Here is a 20,577-nt window from a genome sequence, read left to right as displayed (position 1 = left end):
GCCCCGCCCCCTCCCCGGCACCCGTACCCCGCCCCCTCCCGCCGCCGGCTTCCGTCCGGCCCTGGCCCCTCCCCGGCACCCGTACCCCGCCCCCTCCCGCCTAGCCCTGGCCCCGCCCCCTCGCCGGCTTCCGTACCCCGGCCCCTCCCGCCTAGCCCTGGCCCCGCCCCCTCCACGGCACCCGTACCCCGCTCCCTCCCGCCTGGCCCCGCCCCCTCGCCGGTTTCCGTTGGGGCTCATGGGAAATGGAGTCTGTTCAGCGCGGGGCGGGGCCTGCCCAGGACACTCCCCCCCCCCCGCATCTGCTCCCTATGGCCGCACCCGAGTGGGCGGGACGCCCTTTGTGGGCGGGGCTTGGGAGAGTCCCGCCCCCACTCACATCGCGGGGGGGCCCGAGCACGTGGGTTGCCGCGCGGGGCGGGTCATTCTCCAGCCCCCTTCGCCCCCCCCACAAAACACACGGAGGCGGCGCCGGTGCGGGCGGGCGAGAGGCCGGTTTATTGCGCGGGGCGGCGGGAGGGGGGGCTCCTCCCCCCCCGCTGAGGGGCGGCGTGGGCCGGGGGGGGGGTCCGCGGGGGGGCCGAGGCTGCTCCGTCTCCGGGCTCATTTCCAGCGGCCGCCCAGGCGGCCCTTGGGGGCCCCCTTCTTGCTGCGGAGAGAAGGGGGGGGGCGGGTGAGAAAAGGCGTCAGCAGCCCCCCAGATTCGCCCCCCCCAGTGTCCCCCCCCCCGCGGGCCCGGCCCAGGCCAGCTGGTCTCAGCATTCCTCCCGCCCCTCCCCCACGGCCCAGCGCTGCCCCCCACTCCCGCAAGGGGGGGAGAAGGATTTGGGGGGGTTGGTCTCTGGACCAGGACCCCAACCCCCCTCCCAAGCGGGGGAGATGGATACAGCGGAGGCTACTCACAATTTCTGGGCGTGGCTGATGCTGTTGTAAAGGATGTTAATCTGCAGAGGGGTGGAAGAGCCAGTTATTACCCAGCGGGGTCAGCCTCAGTTTCCCCCACCGCTCACCTCCCCCCGCCCCCCGGAGCCAGCCAATGCCCCACCCCGGGGTTGTATGGGAGCCGGCGCCCCCTAGAGGGGAAAGGCTCCCCTGCCCCGTTCTCTCACCTCGTATTTCTGGCGCTTGAGTTTCTCCGTGAGGTCAAACTTCTCCGACTCCAGCTGGTGGATCCAGTCGTGCAGCTCCTTGGCCTTCTCCCTGTGGGGCCAGAAGGAGGCGCTGTCAGGACCGGGGGCCGCTAGCCAGCCCCCCGCCCACCCGGGGTGCTCACACCCAGAGCGCCCCGGGAACCGGGAGGCATGCGCCACCCGAGGTAGCGGCGCTCGCTCGCCCCAGGGGCTCATGGGAACAAAGCGCAGAGCATCATGGGAAAGGAGGGCATAGACAGCCTAGGTAGCAGTGGTTGCTAGCCCCAGGGGCTCATGGGAACAAAGAGCAGAGCATCCAGGGAAATGGACACAGGTGACCACAGTCGCGGATCGGGTTGCTAACCCCAAGGGATTATGGGACGTGAGAACCAAGTGCAGAGCATCATGGAAAATGGGACCATAGATGGCCAAGGGGTAGCCAGGGTTGCTAACCCCAAGGGATCATGGGAAATGGGAGCCAAGCACAGAGCATCATGGGAAATGAAGTCCCCTGAGCGCCCCCCCCCCCCCCGTACCTCAGCTCATCCTCCCGCATGCTATCGATGTTTAGGGGCTTCCGTCGCTCGGCCAAGATCCGGTTCTTCATCTCCCGCCCCGTCTGCCGCTTGCCCCGCTTCTGCTCGGCCTGGCAAACAGGGCACGGGGGTCATGTCAACACGGGCTCCCTCCAGAGCCGGGCCCTCCGGGGTCGGGCTCAGGGGGCTGGTTATAGCGGGACCCCTCGCCCGGCGCTGAGATGCGGCTGCCTCTGGGGGGGGGCAGCTGGTGATTTTCAGACCACTCCCCGTACGGCAGCAAGGGGGCCAGCCCTGAGTCCACACCCCGATCCCTGCAGCACAGCGCCCCCCCCATCCAGTGTCCCTGTCCAACCTCTCTCCCCCCCACCCCCTCCCTGCCCCCACCTCACCTTGACCAGATAGCCCCCGAAATGCGGCATGGTGGACAGAACCTTCTTCTTCTTGGCGTCGTCTTCGGCCCGTTTCTTGGCCTCCTCCTCCTCCTTGCGCAGCTTCTCTTCCTGCATGGGGGGGAGCAGAGCTGTCAGCCGTGCGGCTGCGGGGGTACAGACTGGAGGGAACAACCCCCCCCAGCCCAGGGTGGGGGGACGTGGGGGAACTCACCGCTAGCTTGGCCTGGCGTTCCCGCTCCTTCTCGGTCCGGAACCGCACCTGCTCGTTCCGTTCCGCTCGGCGGCGCTCCTGCCACGGGCCCGGGGACGGGTCAGGGCACGGCTGGTCACCCGCAGCCCCCCCCCCCGGCCGGCCCCACCTCTTCCCTGGAACCCACGATTGGTTCCCTACCCCCCACACCCACAATCCACCTGGCACGCCCCCCACTGGACCTACAATTCCCTGCCCTGCCCCCCCACACCCACAATCCGCCTGGTACACACACTCCCGGTACCCACAATTCCCTGCCCTGCCCCCCCATACCCACAATCCACCTGGCACGCCCCCCACTGGACCTACAATTCCCTGCCCTGCCCCCCCACACCCACAAATCCCCCCCACCGTGCGCCCCAGGACCCACAATTCTCTCCATCAAGCCGATGAGCTCCTCCTCCTCCTTCTTCCTCTGCTCGAAGTGCACATCGATGAGCGTCTGCAGCTCCAGCAGGTCCTTCTCCATGCGCTTGCGGTGAATGTCCTGGGGGGGCAGAGAGAGTGTGTGAGCTGGGGGGCACCCCACGTGGGGGGGAGCTCCCCCCGCTGAGCGCCCGGTCCCTCACAGCCCAGCGCCCCCTGCTGAGCCCCCAGCTTTTCTCCCCACAACACAGCGCCCCCTGCTGAGCCCCCCCGCCCCATCCCCCGCAGCCCAGCGCCCCCTGCTGACCCCATCCCACCCCCCGCAGCCCAGCAGGATCTTTCTTACGATACTCACATCAAAGTCCACTCTCTCCCCATCGGGGATCTTCGGGGGAGCCAGCTGGGGAACTAGCGGCCTGCTGCGGGGGAGAGGGATAAGAAACACGACAAAGAGGAAAGAGATTCACGCTCGACTGTTACAAGTTCAGACCCCTCCCGGGGCTGGGACGTGGCCCCTCTGGGGTGGGGCGCGGGGGCTGGGCACACAGGGACCCCTCGCCCGACGCTGGGACGCGGCCCCTCTGGGGTGGGGCGCGGGGGCTGGGCACACAGGGACCCCCTCGCCCGACGCTGGGACGCGGCCCCTCTGGGGTGGGGCGCGGGGGCTGGGCACACAGGGACCCCTCGCCCGACGCTGGGACGCGGCCCCTCTGGGGTGGGGCGCGGGGGCTGAGTCGCTCAGTGCATTGGGACAGCACTCCTGCCCAGGTTGTGGGGTTCCCTGCTCTGACTTGTGGGGGATCCCCCATCTTACCCCCCTCCTCATGGGCACCGCAGTTACCTGGGTTTGGGACGCTCCTCTTCTGTGAAGAGAACAAGAGAAACATTGTTATTAGAGAGATCGGGAAACAGTTTATGTGGGGGGGGGGAATTAGGGAGATCCGGGGGGGACGACACCCCAAAAACCTCTTAGCAAGAAAGCCCCTGATATGCTCCACCTGTCTCCAGTTCAGATGTCAGGGTACCTTCATAAGGGGGGGGGGAGAATTGATGTGGGGGGATCCATGGACAGATACCCCCCCCCCCCCGACGAGGAGGAGAGAGTCCTGGCTGTTGAATAAAAAAAAGGAAGGAAAAAAAAAAAGGAGGAAAAAAAATGTATCCCTGAAGAAGAGAAGAAAATCCATGAGGAGTGGGGGGCTGCAAAGTGGGGTGCAGGGAGCGGCACCGGAGATCCAAGGGGGGTGTCATAACGTTAGCCACGGAGAAGGGTTTGGGGGAGGACGATGCTGGAGGAAGCCAGGGGGACGAGCAAAAATGTCCTTCCAATGGACCAAGTAAAGGGTTAGAGAAGGGGGGTGAGGAGGACGGGGCCCCAGGAAGGGGCCAGCAGTGGGGGGGGCTCCCCCACCCCAGGGGACCAGACTGTGTCTCTCGTGAGTAGTTTTAGAGGCAAGCGAACTCGGCGGCTGCCGTGTCTCTCTACGGATAGAGGCTCATATACATTCAGCGCCCCCCCCCCCAGCAGCTCCCCTTCCAGCCTCCTCCTCCCCAGTGCAGTCAGGGGTGACTCTGGATGGACCTGTGGGGAGCTAAGATCAGAATCCAGCCCTGACCCCACTGTGAACAGGAGTGACTCTGGATTCGGGGGTGGGGGACAGGACTGAGATCCGAATCTAGTCCTGACCTCATCGGGAACAGGAGTGACCCGGGATTGACCCTGGGGAAGCTGGGCTCAGATTCCAGTTTTGACCCCATTGGGAACAGGAGTGACTCCAGGTTGACCCAGGAGAGCTGAGCTCAGATTCCAGTTTTGACCCCATTGGGAACAGGAGTGACTCCGGATTGACCCTGGGGAAGCTGGGCTCAGACCTTCCCCCGTGACAACAGAGCCCCGTGAATGTATATTTGGGTCACGGCCATGCACCCGGGAACCGAACTGTATCCCATACAGCCGCTGGGCGTATAGATACGTTCTTCCCGCCCGGCCCCAGGCTGCACCCCGGACTCGGCACGGATACATGGGGGGCACGGGCCCCACCGCCCATGTATCGGGACCCGCACCAGCCGGCCGGCCACGCACCCCGGGTTTGCAGGAGCCCACGTCTATATCCCAGCCCAGCCCGGCCCAGGCGGGATTTACCACCCGCCCCAGCCCCCGGGCTGCGATATAGAGAGAAACATATGGGGGGGGGGTGCCCCGGGCAGAGCTGGGGATGGGGGGCTGCCAGGGACCCAGGGACCAGGCTAGAGTGGGAGGGTGGAGGTGTCAGTCACTGGGGTGCAGGGATCTCCGGCCTCTAGGTGGCGCCCTCCCCCCATGCCAATAACCAGCAATTTCTATCCACCCCCAGCCACCCCCTCCATCCACCCCCCTCTATTCACCCCCAGCCACCCCCTCTATCTACCTCCAGCCACCCCCATCCAGCCACCCCCTCTATCCACCCCCCTCTATTCACCCCCAGCCACCCCCTCTATCCACCCCCCTCTATTCACCCCCAGCCACCCCCTCTATCCACCCCCCTCTATTCACCCCCAGCCACCCCCTCTATCTACCTCCAGCCACCCCCATCCAGCCACCCCCTCTATCCACCCCCATCCAGCCACCCCCATCTATCTACCTCCAGCCATCCCCCATCCAGCCACCCCCTCTATCCACCCCCCTCTATTCACCCCCAGCCACCCCCTCTATCTACCTCCAGCCACCCCCATCCAGCCACCCCCTCTATCCACCCCCATCCAGCCACCCCCATCTATCTACCTCCAGCCATCCCCCATCCAGCCACCCCCTCAATCCACCCCCCTCTATTCACCCCCAGCCACCCCCTCTATTCACACCCAGCCACCCCCTCTATCCCCCCCCCTCTAGCCACCCCCCGCCACCCCCTCTATCCCCCCCCAGCTACACACCCCATCCCACCCCCTCTATCCACCCCCCTCTATTCACGCGATGCCACCCCCTCTATCCACCCCCAGCCACCCCCTCTATCCACCCCCCTCTATTCTCCCCCCGCCACCCCCTCTATCCACCCCCCTGAATTCACCCCCAGCCACCCCCTCTATCAACCCCCTCTATTCACCCCCAGCCACCCCCTCTATCCACCCCCCTCTATCCACCCCCAGCCACCCCCTCTATCCACCCCCCTCTATTCACCCCCAGCCACCCCCTCTATCTACCTCCAACCACCCCCATCCAGCCACCCCCTCTTTCCACCCCCATCCAGCCACCCCCTCTTTCCACCCCCATCCCAGCCACCCCCTCTATCCACCCCCATCCAGCCACCCCCTCTATCCACCCCCATCCAGCCACCATCCAGCCACCCCCTCTTTCCACCCCCATCCAGCCACCCCCTCTATCCACCCCCCTCTATTCACCCCCATCCACCCCCATCCAGCCACCCCCCTCTATTCACCCCCAGCCACTCTCATCCAGCCACCCCCCTCTAGACAACCCCAGCCACCTTCTTCTATTCACCCCCAGCCACCCCCCTCTATCCATCCTAGGCCAGTACCCATCCAGCCACCCCGTCTATCCACCCCCATCCAGCCACCCACCTCTAGCCACCCCCAGCCACCCCCCATCCAGCCACCCCCAGCCACCTTCCTCTATCCACCCCCAGCCACCCCCCATCTATATCCCTCCATCCACATACACCCCCTGTGTCTGTCCAGCCACCCCCGTGTCCAGCCACCTGTAACTGCCCCTTCTGGGGACTGGACAGTGCGGACGGACAGATGGGGGGAGGGGAGAGGCCCAGGTCCTGGGGGGTGATTTACCCTGGGGGGGCCCAGCCCAGCTCTGCCCATCCCCCGCTGTGCTGGCACCCCCCCCACCCTCAGCAGGGTGGGGGCAGGGTGGCGCCCCATGGGAGCCCCCACCTCAGGGGTATTTCTCCAAGGAGGAAGCGAAGCAGGAAAATACCTGGGTCTGCGGCCGGCTGGGGTTCCTCAGACACTGCACACAGCCATGGGGCGGGGGGTTAAGGACAGGTATGGGGGAGGGGGAGGGAAGGTTGGGGGAGGGGGAGGAGAGATTGGGGAGGGGGGAGCGAGTGCGGGAGAGAAACGGAGAGGCAGTTAAACCAAGGCAGCTCGGGTGGGGGCCCATTAAATCCGGTTACTCGTTAGTGGGGGGGGGAACTGCCCCCTCTGCCCCCCCTTCCAATGTCCCTGCCCATCTCCCTCCCCCACCCTGGTGAGATCACAATGTGCCCCCCCAACACATGCGGAGGGGGCTGGGATATGAGAGGAGAGGGAAAATGATGCCGTGGGGGCGTGCGGGGAGAAGGACCCTGCAGTGGGGGGCAGTGATGGGGAAAGGGCCCTGTAGTGACACAGTGAGGGGGGAGTGAAGGGCCCTGGAATGATGCAGTTAGGGGGGTGAGGGGAGAAGGACCCTGCAGTGATGCAGTGGGGGCAGTGATGCAGTGGGAGGGGCCGAGATGCAGTGGGTGGCTGTGGGGGAAGGGCCCTGCAGTGATGGGTGAAGGGAAAAGAACCCTGCAGTGATGCAGTGGGGAGGGCAGTGATGCAGTGGGGGCAGTGATGCAGTGGGGGGCCAGAGATGCAGTGGGTGGCTGTGGGGGAAGGGCCCTGCAGTGATGGGTGAAGGGAGAAGGACCCTGCAGTGATGCAGTGGGGAGGGCAGTGATGCAGTGGGGGGGGGCAGAGATGCAGTGGGCTGCTGTGGGGGAAGGGCCCTGCAATGATGCAATGGGGGAGGGGAAAGGGCCCTGCAGTGTTGCAGTGGGGGGTGAGGGGAGAAAGATCCTGCAGTGATGCAGTGGGGGCAGTGATGCAGGGGGGGCAATGATGCAGTGGGGGGCTGTGGGGGAAGGGCCCTCCCGTGACACAATGGTGGGGGGTGAAGGGAGAAGGACCCTGCAGTGATGCAGTGGGGGCAGTGATGCGGGGGGACGGGACAGAGATGCAGTGGGTCGCTGTGGGGGAAGGGCCCTGCAGTGATGCAGTTGGGGGAGGGGGGAAGGGCACTGCAGTGATGCAGTGTGGGGGTGTCCTAGGTCAGGTACACGCCTGACTCTAACACAGGCATCCTCCGTGCTGCCCCCACCCTGGCTGATACCCCCACGGCCACCCCGCCCCCAGGGGAGGAAAAACCCTTCAGCCGACAAACCAGAAAGGAGGAAGCCTGTGAAGAGAAACCTAACATGGATGAGAGAACAAACATGATGGGAACAGAACCCAGGAGTCCTGGCCCCCAGTCCCCCCTGCTCTACCCACTAGTTCCCACTTCCCTTCCAGAGCCGGGGAGAGAACCCAGGAGTCCTGGCTCCCAGCCCCACCGCTCTCCCCACTAGTTCCCACTTCCCTCCCAGAGCCGGGGAGAGAACCCAGGAGTCCTGGCCCCCAGCCGCCACCCCCGCCCCATTCTACCCCTAGCCTCCACTCCCATCAAGTTGCTTCTTCCTGATTCCAGCCGGGCTGTGAGGTCTCTGCTCCTGGTGACCTAGAGGAAAGAGGGGGGTCCCCGCGGCACGGGGAAGGGCAGCTGTGTGCAGCCGTCTCACCTTCCTCCTCCTCGGCCTGCTCAGCCTGTTCCTCTTCTTCAGAGAGAGAAAAAGAAAGAGAGTGAGGGGTTAGTGCTGGGCTCTGTGTTCCTGGGGTCCCATCTCAGGGGGCAGATTGCAGGAGTCGCGGGAGGGTGTCTGGGGGGAAGGTTGGGGGGGTGTAACGCCGGGCAACAGAAGATTAAACAAATCATCAGGCTGGGTGACCTGAAAGTAACCCTTAAGGATGTTTCAAAAGGGCACAGCCACGGTGAACAAGGCCATTCCTGGTAGACAGGTATCAGAGCCGTGTTGAGGAGCCTTGTTCGCCAGCACTGTTAGAGACTCAAAGAGCAGCTGCTAAATGTGTCTCCGTTTACTGCAAGCTACCGGTGGGATCGAATTAGCTGGTGGACGCTGCAACCATCCCGTTCCTGACCCCTAATGCTCCGTCGCTGGCTACTAGTGACTTGGAGAGCAAATCTTATCTGCCAGACGGGATGTGTGATGTAATAACGCCCTGGTCCTCATCTGTCCTCGAAACCCGCAGTTCACCCTTTGGGAACCTTGTCTCTTATTTTTCCTAAGCAGTCTCAGGTTTTGGGATGGAGGATTGGCCCTGAGTGTGTGTTTGGGTGGGGGGGGGGAGATCTGAAATATTCATTGACTGGGGAGCGATTGTGTCTCATTCTTTGGGATTAGAAGGGACCTCACCCAGGGTGAAATGGGGTTTTGAATAACCTCTCGCTGTATTTGATTGGGCTGACTGGATGGGGACAGCGTTCGGCTTCGGGGTAACCGGCCTGGTCCGTTACTGGCTTGGTGAATCTGATTGTAAACCACCAGTTTGGATGGCCGGGGGGGGGGGGGGGTCGGCTGCCCTGAGGGTCACCTTCTCTGTGCGGCCCATCCAGGCAGCCGGTCACAGGGGGAGGGGTTTTTGGGGGTGAGGCGGTGGGGGGGGGGAACCAGGCCTTGCAGGGTCACCCCGAGGCTGTGATAGCCCCGGCCAGGAAGCCGGTGGCTCCGTCCCTTCCCCTGCGGTCGCCTCCTCTTGCGGGGGAAAAGACAGATGGTCAGAGACAGATGTGGGGGTGAGGGAGCTGGGACCCTCCACCCCTCCTCCCTCCCTCCCCCTTCCCCTTCATCCATCACCCCACCCCCTTCCCTCTCCCCCTCACGCCGGGGCCAGACCCAGAGCATATTTGACTTCAGACACAAATGTGATGATTTAAAGGGGAACGGGGGCAGGGGCGTAAGCCCCCCCACCCCACCCCTGATTCCATTCAGAAGAGCAGCTAAGTCTGTGAAAGACGGAGGATTCCTGGCCAAGCAGACTTGCCCTTTAAGAAGGCGGACCCTACAAATACTTGTCTGCAGACAGAAATTGAAACATTAAAGGGGAGTTGGGGGTGGGGCATAGGGAAGCCACTTTGCCATCCTGTTTTAGGGGCTGATAAATCTGCAGAGTCCATGTCGGATGGTGACTTTCCCTTTAAGAGGGCGGGCCCTACCAATATTTGTCTGCAGACAGAAATTTAAAAATTAAAGGGGAGTTGGAGGGTGATTCTAATAATGATGCCCCTAAACCCAGCCCCTCTCAAGATAGCAGTGGGACAGCCATAAGCTGTGGGTCAAATAAATAGCCAAAAAATAGAGCGATGATTAATAACATCCATACGAAATAGCCTTTAAGGGAAAGGATCAGGCTGAACAATGTTGGTATTTATTAATAATTTCTGATGGCTGGTAATTATTAACCTTCAGTCGTTAAGTACTAAAGTCTGTATGTAGTACATTAGTAAGAATTTATAATTGATTATTAACACCCATCAGTAAACATTTCAATATTAAATATCTATATAAAGTAATAATTTGTATTGATTAGCCATCTGTTGTTAAATATTTGAATATAAACTATGCAAATCAATGATTAGCCAATTATTATGTATAATTATTAACCACCAGTTATTGACATTTACATATTAAAATATGTATATAATAAATGGTCAACCATTTCTTATGGATAACTGTTAAGTATCTGCCATTAAATATTTGACTCTTAAAATCTGTGTAGAATCATTACATTATCAACCATTTATCATCTATACTAATTACCTCTCCATCAATACGTATTTGAATCGTACAATATTTAAATAATAATTACATTAACGATTCTTTAACATCATTAACCACCTGTCATTAGCTAAGTAAACGTTAGATAGATAACGAATAAATTACCAACCATTCTTGAGAGTAATTATAACCTGCTATCATTCAATATTTGAATAATAAAATATTTACATCATAATTATACTCGCTGTTATTGTCCGTGATTCTTAGCCAGACTAAATATTAAAATCTAAACAGGCCAAGAAAATGATTAATCATTTAGTCTTGGAAATCGTTCTGCGCCACCTCTCGTTGATTATTTGTCTGTTAACGCAGCTACACAAGGGTGAAGTTACTAACCCGCCTGGCTATTTCTGGGTTATTAACGGCACTAGATCGTACCTATTGCCCTGTTAGGTAAGAAGAGGTTCCTATCGCGGGACGAATCCCTGTATGTCCATTGTAACACGACCCGATTATCCGGGTTGGCCTAAGAACAAATGGGGGTGAAGCGACTGAGAAGGGAAACCCAGGGCCGCCCAGAGGATTCAGGGGGCCTGGGGTCTTCGGCGGCGGGGGGCTCCCCGCTGCCGAACTGCCGCCAAAGACCCGGAGTGAAAGAAGCTCCGGGGACCTGGGCCCCGTGAGAGTTTTCTGGGGCCCCCGGAGTGAGTGAAGGACCCAGATCCAAGGGCCCCGAAAAACTCTCGTGGGGGCCCCTGTGGGGCCTGGAGCAAATTGCCCCACCTGCCCCCACCTCTGGGCGGCCCTGGGGAAACCCCTGGCCTGACCCATCTGAGGGGGCCTGGGCCTCTTCCCTGGCCACCCGTTCCCCCACTGGCTCAGACGACTCCTGCCCCAGACTGACCCACTGGGGTCTTTTCCTCCCCTCTCGCTGCCGGCGGAGGACCTCAGTCATTAACAGAGGCTAATTAACAGCGACCAGGGATTAACGGATTGTGGCGGCGGGAGGGGGAAAGCGTCACGTACCTTCATGCTGCTCCCTGGGGAGAAAAGGAGAGAGAGAAGCTTGTTGCACATTAGTGTAGCCAGCACCAGACCTGGGTCCTGACCCATCCAGGGCTGCTGTGTGCCGGGGACCCCCCGGCCTTCCCAGGGTTAAGATCCATGGGGCAGCCCAACTTAATTCAGTTCCGGGGCAGGGACTGGCTGGTTCGAGGGGATGGGGGGCGGTCACGGGGCCTTTCCCCTGTAGGGGGCGCCGGCTCCATCCGGCCCCAGGGCAGGGACTGGCTGGCTCAGAGGGGCTAGGAATGGGGCCCGGAGCCTGTCCCGTCTAGGGGGCGCCGGCTCCCATCCAGCCCCAGGGCAGGGACTGGCTGGCTCAGGGGGGCTGGGAATGGGGCCCGGGGCCTGTCCCCTCTAGGGGGCGCCGGCTCCCATCCGGCCCCAGGGCAGGGACTGGCTGGTTTGGGGGAGGGGGGGGACGTTCACTTACTCCTCATACTCCACCTCTTCTGCATCAGACATGGTGCTGGCTGATGGGGTTCACCTGGGGGTGGAAAGAAATAGACACAGATCAGCACTTTGGTGGTGGGGGAATTTCGGTGGAGGAAGATTTGAGGGCTGGGCTAGCAGGGGGCTGCGGGTCGGGAGTGAGGGGCACCGGCAGGGCTGGGGGGAACCCAGGGCTGGGCTGGCAGGGGCTGCGGGTCGGGAGTGAGGGGCACCGGCAGGGCTGGGGGGGAACCCAGGGCTGGGCCAGCAGGGGCTGCGGGTCGGGAGTGAGGGGCACCGGCAGGGCTGCGGGGAGCACAGGGCTGGGCCAGCAGGGGGCTGCGGGTCGGGAGTGAGGGGCACCGGCAGGGCTGGGGGAGCCCAGGGCTGGGCCAGCAGGGGCTGCGGGTCGGGAGTGAGGGGCACCGGCAGGACAGGGGGGGCAGGGCCGGGCTGGCAGGGGCTGCGGGTCGGGAGTGAGGGGCACCGGCAGGGCTGCGGGGAGCCCAGGGCTGGGCCAGCAGGGGCTGCGGGTCGGGAGTGAGGGGCACCGGCAGGGCTGGGGGGAGCCCAGGGCTGGGCTAGCAGGGGGCTGCGGGTCGGGAGTGAGGGGCACCGGCAGCACCCTGGGAGCAGGGTGAGGGGCTGGGCTGTCCTTGGGGCGGCCTCAGAGCTCGGGGTGCGCTGGGGGGGGAGGGGGAGCCGGCAGCTGCTGAAAGGTCACAGCTATTTCGGGATCTGGCTGCCATTGTCTCCTGCATTTGTCTCTCTGTGTCTCCAAATAACAATGCGAGCGGGCGGGAAGCCAGGTGCCGGGATCTGCCCTGTGCCAGCCCCCCTCCCCCCCACTCCGCCCCCCCGTCACTCCTGCGCCGAGCGTCCCGGGCTCAGCCGGGCCGAGAGATGCAGCTGCTCCGCTCCCCGGGTCTCTGGGGGCACCGTCCTCTGGCTCCCTGCACCCCCTGCACCCCCTGGCTCACTGCCTGGCGGGTGTGAGCTGGGGGGCAGGTTCAGGGGTGAATTTGAGGGCCAGGCTTGGGGGGGTCAGGGAGGAGTTTGGGGGGATCAGGGGTGACCGGCGAAGGGTTTGGGGGCCAGGAGCGGATTGGGGGGGAACAGTCAGGGGGAGTTTGGGGGGATGGTTCGGGGGTGACTTTGGGAGGGAGGATTTGGAGGGGCCCAGGGTGACTGGGGGAGGGTTTGGGGGGTTGGGGTGGCTTTGGGAGGGAGGATTTGGGGGCTGGGGTGATGGGGAGGGTTTGGGGGGTTGGGGTGGCTTTGGGAGGGAGGATTTGGGGGGGCTGGGGTGATGGGGGAGGGTTTGGGGGGTTGGGTGGCTTTGGGAGGGAGGAGTTGGGGGGGCTGGGGTGACTGGGGGTGGGTTTGGGGGGTTGGGTGGCTTTGGGAGGGAGGATTTGGGGGGGTCTGGGGTGACTGGGGGAGGGTTTGGGGGGTTGGGAGGCTTTGGGAGGGAGGATTTGGGGGGTCTGGGGTGATGGGGGAGGGTTTGGGGGGTTGGGGTGGCTTTGGGAGGGAGGATTTGGGGGGGTCTGGGGTGACTGGGGGAGGGTTTGGGGGGTTGGGTTGCTTTGGGAGGGAGGATTTGGGGGGTCTGGGGTGACTGGGGGAGGGTTTGGGGGGTTGGGGTGGCTTTGGGAGGGAGGATTTGGGGGGTCTGGGGTGACGGGAGGGTTTGGGGGGTTGGGGTGACTTTGGGAGGGAGGATTTGGGGGCTGGGGTGATGGGGGAGGGTTTGGGGGGTTGGGTGGCTTTGGGAGGGAGGATTTGGGGGGGCTGGGGTGACGGGAGGGTTTGGGGGGCCAGGTGGGAGTTCAGGGAGAAGGTTCCAGGGGTCAGGGGAGAGTTTGGGGGGAAGGTTTGGGGGGTCAGGGCATGACTTGGGGGAAGGTTCTGGGGTGCATTCAGGAGGAAGGACGGGGAGGTCAGGGGTGAGTTGGGGGCAGGGGTGGGGGGGTCTATGGCAGTTCTGTATTTCACCATCAATCCCCCCCAGTGGGGGCCCCCAGGGGCCCCCACCCTGCAGCCCCCCAGCCCCCCAGCCCTGGTACCTGGGGATGGGCAGTTGGTTCAAGCTTCCTCAGGCTCCACAGTCGCTCTCTGCGCTGGGGGGGGGGGATTTATTAGGGGGAACTGAACACCAGGCCCCCCAGCTCCCTCCCACATGATTGGCCGGAGGGGGTGTGACACGCCCGTGATGTCATCGGCAAATTCCTAGGGGAAAAATTCATATGAACAGGACCAGGGGGACATGACCAGACAGATGGATTTTTGGAGGGGTGCTCTGAGCTTCCCACAGCAGTGCCCCAGCTGGGGACCCCGGTGCTGCGAGCTTCCCCGCAGCAGTGCCCCAGCTGAGGACCCCGGTGCTGCGAGCTTCCCCGCAGCAGTGCCCCAGCTGGGGACCCTGGCACTGTGAGCTTCCCCACAGCAGTGCCCCAGGCGCTGCGAGCTTCCCCACAGCAGTGCCCCCCGCCAAGGAGGGCAGGAGGTTGGGGAGAGTGAAAGAATAGACACTGTCGGGTTCTGAGTCCATTGTTCCAGGGATGCCTGGGCTGAAATGTCAGGGTAACCCGAGCCTCTGCAGCTGTCAGAGGGGAGATAAACATAGCCGGGGGTGGGGGGTCGGGAGTGAGGGGCACTGGTAGGGCTGGGCTAGCAGGGGGCTGCGGATCGGGAGTGAGGGGCACCGGCAGGGCTGTGGGGAGCCCAGGGCTGGGCTGTGGGGAGCCCAGGGCTGGGCTAGCATGTTGGGGAAATTCTGTAGAAAGAATCCATGCCTCCCAGGCACAGTGGGGCGGGGGGGGGGCGGGAGCCAGGACTCCTGGGATCTCTCCCTGGCTCCAGAAGGGGAGTGGGGTCTAGTGGCTAGAGCAGGGGAGGTGCTAGGAGCCAGGACTCCTGGGTTCTCTCCCTGGCTGTGGGAGGGGAGTGGGATCTGGTGGGTTAGAGTTTGGGGGGCTGGGCGCCAGGACTCCTGGGTTCTCTCCCCAGGTACCTGATCTCACCCCCAGTCCCCGTGCACCTGTCACTGCAGTGGGAACATTTCTGAGCTTTGTTCTATACTGGGAGTAGTGAGCTCACGGGACCGGCACCGCCTGGGCCATGGGAGCACGGCTGGAGGAGAAGGGAGTCTGGCGGGGCGGGCGGGGGGGAGGGGATAGATCCATCCCACATCCCCCCTGGCCAGCCAACCCCCCCCCCCCCAGCCACCGAACTGCCCCCCCCAGAGCTTCCTGGGAATGGGCGGCCCATGAAATAAACCCACCGCCGCATCACACTGCTTTGCCTTCCGCCCTCGCCCTTGTCTCTGCTGTGGGAAGGGTGAAGCCGCCAGCGGGCGAAATGCCCCGAATCCCCCCTTTTGAGGCACAGTGGGAAGGTGCGGAACCGGTCCTTGGGGCCCGTGCCGGGTACCGAGCGAACCGAGCCGCGTCTGGCGGGCTGGGAAACGGCCGCTCGCCGCCTTCGTGAATCGGAAGGAGACGCCGACTGCGTTTCCCCGGCTCGGGAGACGTTACCGACGCCACCGGATTAGCCAGGGGATGCGCCACCTCCGTTCCCGGGGGTTGATGCCGAGATCGAAGGGGGACATTGGCGGCGAGAGGAACCGGGCAGGGGAACAGCTCCGGCGTCTCTGGTTCGAGCTGGAGTTTGTGGTGAAGGGTCCAGGAACCTGTGAATGGTAAATGGCCTGATGCCAGTTCCCCAAACTTTTCAGGTCACCCCCCCCTTTACCCCTGTCCGTGACCCCCCCGCCCCAGCCCAGGAGCTGTGGTTGGGCGCTGAGCCAAGAGCCAGGGGCCGCAGCTAGGGGCAGGGCTGGAAGTTGGGCTGGGGGGGCACAGCTGGGGCGGGGCTGGGAGATGAGACCAGGGCCAGCAGCTGGGGGCAGGGGCAGGAGATGAGACCAGGGCCAGCAGCTGGGGGCAGGGTCGGGGGATGAGACCAGGGCCAGCAGCTGGGGGCAGGGTCGGGGGATGAGACCAGGGCCAGCAGCTGGGGGCAGGGTCGGGGGATGAGACCAGGGCCAGCAGCTGGGGGCAGGGTCGGGGGATGAGACCAGGGCCAGCAGCTGGGGGCAGTGTCGGGAGATGAGACCAGGGCCAGCAGCTGGGGGCAGGGTCGGGGGATGAGACCAGGGCCAGCAGCTGGGGCGGGGCTGAGAGATGAGACCAGGGCCAGCAGCTGGGGGCAGGGTCGGGAGATGAGACCAGGGCCAGCAGTGCAGATTTATTAATTGGTTCACCACTTCATCAATGGCAAGTGGACATACACCAGCCTTTGCAAACCTGAGCAGATTTACCAAACACTTCAGGCAAACTCACTGGTAAAGATAAACAGTAAAATGAGTTTATCGACTGCAAAAGAGAGATTTTAAGTGATTCTAAGTAATAGGCAAAAAGTCAGCGTTAGTTACCGAAAGAAGATGAAATATAAGCGCACAGTCTAAACTCTACTCCTGGGGGAATTCTGCGCTACTGCGCATGTGCATAATTAATGAGCCGTTCATATTTTTAATTTTTTGCATAGAAAAAAAGCTTCTGCCAATAGGTTGCTGCAGTTCCACCATTTGCCCTCCAGAGGGCGATGTGGCGCAAGAACAGCGGCAGCTTCCAGCAGAAAATAACTTCTGCAGTTCCACCCTTTGCCCACCAGAGGGCGCAGTGGTGATAGTACAAAGCTGCAGCTCCTGGCCAGCTAGGGAAGAGAAAGAGCCAGCCTTCTTTGCAATGCCTGTCAGGAGACGGGGGCTATGGGGAGACAGACAGCGTGGGCATCTGGGGTTCAGACAGGGGCTCATAAGGGGTAGTGGGGGAGGACAGACTGGGGCAGGGACTTAATGGTAGTGAAGGTGCAGGGCTACGGGGGGAGGGAGGCTCAGGACCACATGGTAATGTGGGAGGGAGGACAGGGACACATAGGGACAGGGAGAGGGGGTGCAGGGCCACATGGGGATGGGGGGGTGTCTGAGTGCGGGCGGAGGGACACATGTGGAGAGGAGATGCAAGGACACATGGGGGTGCTGGAACACACGGGGACAGGGGCAGATGTGCCTGACTGAATGGGAGAGGTTAGGGGTCAGCCAGGGTCTGCGTGGGGGAAGAAAACTGTGCCATACTTTTCCCATCCATACCCAACAAAGCTTCAAGGTCACACCCAGGCGCCTTCCTAGCAATTTACTTCCTTCTCCCTCAGCTCCTCCGTTACCCCTGACTGCCCCCAGCCTTTGCACTGCTTCTGAGGCGGGCGGGAAATAGGGTTCTGAATGATTACTCCGCGTTCGGTATGAATATATATAGTAAGGAATCGATCGGTCAAAAAAACATTTCCTGCATCTTTTTTTGTTATCTGTAGTGTTACAGATCTACTTGCTGACCGGTATTTTGAAATAAATGACCGAAAAATAATTGAAAGTGGTGGGATTATCGTGTGTTATTTTGAAAAAGAAAATATGCAGCATTTTGTAGAATTTTAAAATATTGTGCGCAGAATTTTCCATTTTTTTTGGCGCAGAATTCCCCCAGGAGTAAAACTCTCAACGCTCTTAGATGCCATGGCGCCTGCGGGGGCATCTAAATGAGCCCGCGTCCTGGCCGGCGGTCAAGCACCCGCCGAAATGCCGCTGTGTCTCCTGTGAGTGAGTGAGTCATCGAATTGTAACTCCCGGGCAGGACGAGGGCTGGTGACGTTGTCGTGGAGTCACCGGGTGATGCTCCGGAACTGCTCTCTACAAAGTCAGTCAGACGTGACTCTCAGCCGGCCAGTAAAACAGAAGGTTTATTAGACGACAGGAACAGGGTCCAAAACAGAGCTTGTAGGTACAGAGAACAGGACCCCTGAGTCAGGTCCAGCTTGGGGCAGAGAGGCCAGAGCCCCGTCTGCCCCCTCCCATTTCCCCAGCCAGCTCCAAACTGAAACTCCCCAGCCCCTCCTCTGGCCTGGGTCTCTTTCCCGGGCCAGGAGGTCACCTGACCTCTTTGTTCTCCAGCACCTTCAGCTGGCACCTTTGCAGACGGGGGGGGGGGGGGGGGGCCCGCCATTAGTTGCCAGGAGACAGAGTGTCGGCCATTCTGTGCAGACGCCATCGCACTGGCCCGCTAGGGCTCTGCACCAACCACACCCCCTTATCCCACCCCCTAGATACCTAAGAACAGGGCCGGTGCAGGGATATTTTGTGCCCCAGGCGAAACTTCCACCTTGCAGCCCCCCCACCCTCCCCGCCATAACATCAGTTCACTGAGGGGCAAATCCCTTTATAAACCCCAGGGGCCAGCCGTGCCCAGGGGCTGCTCCCCAGACCAGGTTCCCCCCTCCCCGCCCCCAGAACTCCCCTGGAGGGTGCAGAGCCCCCCCGTGAGCCCTCCCCACCCCGGCGGCCCCCGCCCCGAGTCCACTCACTGGCTTTGCCGGGCTTGGGCTGCTGCAGCAGCTCGGCAGGGAGGAGCTGCCTTCTGGGGGCTCCTGCAGCGGATGCATGTGGGCAGAGGCCCCTGTGCACCGCCCCCCCCCGGCTCCCCCCTCACCGCGCTCGGGTTCTGCGGCTCCCGGGAGTGTGAGCCGCTGCCGCTGCTGCCCCTCCCGGAGCAGGCTCAGGGCCCCGCACCCCGACAGCAGCTCACATGCCCAGGAGCCGCAGAGCCCGAGCATGGCAAGGGGGGAGCTGGGGGGTGCGTGGGGGCCGGCACCCACATGCATCTGCTGCAGCCTGCAGGAGCCCCCGGGGAGGTGCCAGGGCACAGCCTGGGCAGGAGGAGCGGGGGGGTGCGGCTGCTCCCCACTAGCGCTGCTGCCGCCTTTGCAGGGCTCCTGCGCCGCGCCGGCTCCTCCATCGCTGAGGCTCACCGCCCCCACAAGCCGACGCCCTGGCCCTCGGGTGCCTCTGGAAGGCGACTCCTCCCTGCCGAGCCAGGGCACCGCTTTTTAACGCCCCCAGGGCCGTCCTTAGGATTTATGGGGCCCAACGGAGTATTATTAAACTGGTGCCTCTATGCCCCATGGCGGCCTGAGCTTGCAGCCTGGCGGGGGCAGGGGTGGAGGGACAGGGCAGAAAGAATAACAAGACGCCCGGCCCGCCTCCCGGTGGCGGAGAGTCGCAGTTCCCCGCAGAGACCCCTGGACCCTCTGCCTCACGCAGAATGGACGTGCAGAAGGTACCTAATCAAAAGCACGAAACTTGGGAATAAAAAAATGTCAGTCGCAGGTTTTTTGATATGCCCGGAAGTTTGTCAGACATTTATTTGCAAAAACTTTGTAGTAAGGGTGAGTCAGCTGTCCTGCTGAATACAACATTCAATGTTATGGAATCCATGATGCACCTCTTCTCTGTGCTACATTTTCTTCATCAGTATTTCTAAGCTGATTTTATATTTTAAATGTTCTCTTAAATGTACTCATTCCAGATCGCTACATATTTAACTCCCTGAACCAGACATTATTTTAAATGAATCAGGCGCAGAGGTTTAGTGCGTTCGTAACCATGTTCAGTGCTCTGAGAAAAAGGGAACACTGATTTATTGTGTGTGACAATACACACGTTTAGGAAATTTCACCAACTTTAAAAAAAGATGTTTCCAAAGATTTTAGGCGTAACAAAGGATTTTAGATCTTACTAAGGTTCTGATTTTGCTGGAGGGTTCTCTTAAAACTAGTTCATCAGATAGTCAGAAGTAAAGAAAGGGAACCTCTTCGTCCACCTATCTGGAAGCAAAGGGCTGTTGCTTCCTTCAGTGAGGGAGAGAGGGGGTGAAGGGAGAAATGGATGGCCAGAAAGGACAGGAAGACTTTGGAAGTAAGTTTTTTTACTATAGTAATTAAAATGTGTATTTTAGCTAAGGGGGGGGGGGGTCTTCTGAAGGATTTATTTAAAAAACCCTGTGTCTGAAGATCCCAGCATTTAAGGCTAAAGATGATTGTGCATCTAAAAATCTATGCAAGGATTTTTTGGAGATGTGATTTTAGAATCTTCACCAGCTCGCTCATGAAATATTTTTAAAGCAAATTTTAAACCAAGATCCCGTAGAGTAACATGTTCTGAGTAAACTTTTCGATAATGTTTTCACCTCTTAGCTCACAGAGCCGCCTGCTTTTGTCAGTCCATTCAGAAACGGACAGTAGATACCTGGGGGTTGGCAAAGGCCCGTTAAATGGCTTCATTGCCCCCTGAATGGCTCTTGAACAGTCTCAGGGTTGTGCTGATAGCTCCGGCAGGCTGGAGGCTTTTTCTCGTTTAACTACTAGATCCTCTTCCCAGGAAGACTCAGAGCCTGCAGGAAGGGTCAGACCAGGGATAGGAAAACCAGGTGGGTGGACACTAAGACCCAGTGGTGCCCCAAATGTTCGGGTGCCCTACGCAGCTGCCTATGCCTGAGGACAGCCCTGGGCACCCCCAACCACCTGGCGCCCTAGGCCACTGTCCGGTTCACCTGGTGGTTGCACCGGCCCTGCCTAAGAAAGGCACAGGGGAAACTGAGGCACCCACACAGTGTTCAGAGAAAACATGATGAACATTCCCACTTTGTCACAGACGTCTCTTCGGCGCCCACCCACGGGCTGGTCACCTCCCTTGTCAGTGTCTCTGGAGAGCTCGGATCTGGGCACCTCCCACACCCACCGCATATTTTAGTGACAACCTGTGACAAAGTGGGGGATTTTTCTTGTGTTTTCCTTGGGTTTCCAATGATTTGCACGCACAGGGGGTGGGACTCAGTGTCCCCGGGTGTCACTGGTTTAACGAGGGGAGGGGAGAGGGAGTTTGTGGGTACAGAGGACCGGAGAGGAAACTTGGGACCCTGGACAATGGCC

The 20,577-nt window shown here is 61.1% G+C and overlaps 1 protein-coding gene across 2 annotated transcripts; it reads right to left on the bottom strand.

The window, feature by feature from the left end:
* Nucleotides 1-506: 506 nt before the first annotated feature.
* TNNT1 (troponin T1, slow skeletal type) lies at nt 507-15,154 on the bottom strand. Of its 2 annotated transcripts, XM_044988613.1 has the most exons (15): nt 15,041-15,154; nt 13,824-13,986; nt 11,756-11,809; nt 11,287-11,300; nt 8,206-8,241; nt 6,600-6,632; nt 3,519-3,540; nt 3,033-3,096; nt 2,682-2,798; nt 2,273-2,350; nt 2,059-2,169; nt 1,667-1,776; nt 1,110-1,200; nt 904-944; nt 507-649 (listed from the first exon to the last, which is right to left on the bottom strand). In XM_044988613.1, exons 3-15 carry the CDS (start codon nt 11,785-11,787, stop codon nt 604-606), a joined length of 795 nt encoding a protein of 264 aa, XP_044844548.1. In that variant the 5' UTR covers nt 11,788-11,809; nt 13,824-13,986; nt 15,041-15,154; the 3' UTR covers nt 507-603. The 2 variants fall into 2 exon arrangements, with proteins under 2 accessions (XP_044844548.1, XP_044844549.1); XM_044988614.1 differs by lacking the exons at nt 13,824-13,986; nt 15,041-15,154 and adding an exon at nt 12,380-12,423.
* Between the last annotated feature and the right edge of the window lie 5,423 nt (nt 15,155-20,577).

Source organism: Mauremys mutica, chromosome 15, assembly GCF_020497125.1.
Source record: "Mauremys mutica isolate MM-2020 ecotype Southern chromosome 15, ASM2049712v1, whole genome shotgun sequence".
Classification (NCBI taxonomy): domain Eukaryota; kingdom Metazoa; phylum Chordata; order Testudines; family Geoemydidae; genus Mauremys; species Mauremys mutica.
Note: the sequence above shows the minus strand (reverse complement) of the source record. Positions and strands in the feature narration are given on the sequence as shown.